Raw genomic sequence first — 2,644 nt, forward strand, 5'->3', positions numbered from 1 at the left:
TTATTTTTCATAGAAAATATGGATAATAATCCGGAAAAAGTAAGGTTTTGAATATGTTGTGATAATAAGTTATTATTCATAATAAACTGATATTAAAATTCAATTGTAATACAGAGTATAACATTTATTTTCTATTTAATATTTGAAATTTATTATATGTAACATAATACATAAAGTATTAAAAGCGAGGTAATTTTATTTCAAAGTTTTCAATTAAATTATTTTAGTAAGTAACAATTTACTTTTACTAAGAAAAGTTATATTAACATGTAAAATAATAGAAAAAATGTTATATTAATTGCAGAGTCTAAAAGGATTTTCTAATGAACAAACAGAAAACGTTGGTATTTTATTTATTCCTGTTTTCGAATTTGTATTTGTATTGCAATTTAAACATGTAATTTATTATTGTAGCCCATTTATAAATTACTGTCAAGTAGTACTGATGGGAAATTGATATTAAAAGCTTATCATGATAATGGATATTTATCTAAAAGGACATGAAACTTACTAAGTCGATTAATTATCCAACAAGAAAAAGATAAAGCTTTCCAAAATGTGACTATTGGCCAAAATTCAGATCATCTTAATAATTTTGTGTAAAATTTACAAACACTATTATAATAAACTAATAACTTTTGTTATAATTATATGTTATAAAATTATGTGCTATTAATTAATTTATTATAGTAATTATAACATTTAATTTTACATTATTAAATATTTCAAATTAATTTTTTTATTTAGAATTAAACGTCAGCGATTTGAGGAATTAGCAGCTGTCAGGAAATAGCAGAGTCAATCACCGAATTGTTTAAAGGAGAAACTCCTTATACTTATTATTCACCTTATACGTGTATTAATAAAAAAAGGATTAATCCCTCTGGAAAATTATTTGAACATTTCCATTACATGAAGTCAAAATTAAGACAATCTGGTATATTAACACCCCTGAATAAAAAAATCATTGATCAACCTTATGAATCTTGTGGTACATACATTTTAATTCGTCTAACAATAAGATACTTAATATTATCCATTGATATCGAATTCCAAATAAATTAACACTTTTATATTTTTTATCTTTTAAATATTATTAAAATAAAAGTTATGTTATAAGTACATAATTCTTTCAATTTCTATTATAGAATCTGTCGATTTAAAATTGGATTGGTTGAAAAACTATTTGGATCCAGAAGAGACTATTATTGATTACTGGATATTAACATTTGAAGCACGTCAAGACTTAATAAAAAAAAGAATTGAAATTTATAACTATTATCAATCTTTTCCATGTTTGAAAATTGGTCTAGGTGCGACATTGGTAAGTTTTGCTATAAATTTAAAAAAAGTTAATTTATCAATAATAATGATAAATTTTCTTTATAGTTAAAAAAAGATTTTGATCGATTATATCCTAATAAAAATGATCTATTTTTCGATCGTTGGGATATTATTCGAACTCATCTAATTAAAAGATTACAAGAGTGCAATTCGATTAAACACGTTTTTGATAAAGCATTTATCCATCTACTTCCAACTTTATTACAACGTCAGTATAAATGGAAAATTATTACATATTTGAACATTATTATTGGATCAGTTAATAAATTTGTTTTATTTATATTTTATTTTACAGATAGTAAAGATACGTTAATATTTTATCTTCTACCTTATTTAATTGAAGGATCACTAAAAAGAAAAAGAAATTCAAGAAACAGTCAAGTACATTCGACTAAACTGTCTATTCAAGAGCGACGAGATTCTTTTTTGTTACATGTCCAGGTATTTAAAATTTTTTATTTGTTTCATAAATATTATAAAATATATACATTTCCTTTTTTGTGGATTAAAATTAATATAATTGTTAAAATATATTTTCAGACAGCAACAGATATAATACCTACAATAGAAAGAAGGAAAGAAGAATTAAGGATCGCAGGATTAACTTTTCAACCAATACCAGTATTTGTTGGTCAATTAATAGCATTAGACGCTACGTATGTTGCTGTTAACAACGTATTATACAAAGTTGATTCAGCGCTTAAAGCAATAGACTTATGCTTTCGTATTTACATGGCATTAGATTGTGCCTATCCGGAACAAGCTTCATCTTTGTGGGTTTTTATACAAAAATGTTGCTTTAATATTCACCTACAAAGTGATGTTTGCAATCAATCTCTCAATGGTCTAATAGAAGAAGTAGAAGTATTATTTTCAAGTAACGATTAAGATTTTATTATTGTACTAATTTTTTAAATTATATATATTAAGTATATATCGTAAACACACACATTAAAAATGTTTATTTGTGCGGAATGTAATGATACATTTTTTTTGCTATAAACTTTTTTTACGTCATATTTCATTATCACATCCGACTCTGTCTGTATTTAAATGTGGCGAAAAATCATGTTTACGAACATATTCTTTATTTAACTCTTTCCAAAAACATATAAAGTCAAAACATGCTGAAAATAAAAAAGAAAATGTACAAAAAAAATGTGATAAAAATATTAATATTTTTAATAACACGTATATCTATGTCAAATTCATCAAACAATACCGATTTAACTGATCATTCGCTTCAAAATGTGTGTGTATTCCACAATTTAATTTCTAATGATATAAGTAACACTGATAA

General features: G+C 23.8%; 1 protein-coding gene across 3 annotated transcripts; it reads left to right on the forward strand.

The window, feature by feature from the left end:
• Positions 1 to 395: 395 nt before the first annotated feature.
• On the forward strand, positions 396 to 2,281 carry LOC105449701. 3 transcript variants are annotated; one of them, XM_011689074.1, is made up of 6 exons: positions 396 to 599; positions 748 to 991; positions 1,149 to 1,324; positions 1,390 to 1,552; positions 1,640 to 1,785; positions 1,885 to 2,281. In XM_011689074.1, exons 2-6 carry the CDS (start codon positions 913 to 915, stop codon positions 2,230 to 2,232), a joined length of 912 nt encoding a protein of 303 aa, XP_011687376.1. In that variant the 5' UTR covers positions 396 to 599; positions 748 to 912; the 3' UTR covers positions 2,233 to 2,281. The 3 variants fall into 3 exon arrangements, with proteins under 3 accessions (XP_011687376.1, XP_011687374.1, XP_011687375.1); XM_011689072.1 differs by having other exon boundaries at positions 1,640 to 2,281; XM_011689073.1 differs by lacking the exon at positions 396 to 599 and having other exon boundaries at positions 718 to 991; positions 1,640 to 2,281.
• The last annotated feature ends 363 nt before the right edge of the window (positions 2,282 to 2,644 follow it).

Source organism: Wasmannia auropunctata, unplaced genomic scaffold (genome assembly GCF_000956235.1).
Source record: "Wasmannia auropunctata unplaced genomic scaffold, wasmannia.A_1.0 LD336074.1, whole genome shotgun sequence".
Classification (NCBI taxonomy): Eukaryota; Metazoa; Arthropoda; class Insecta; order Hymenoptera; family Formicidae; genus Wasmannia; species Wasmannia auropunctata.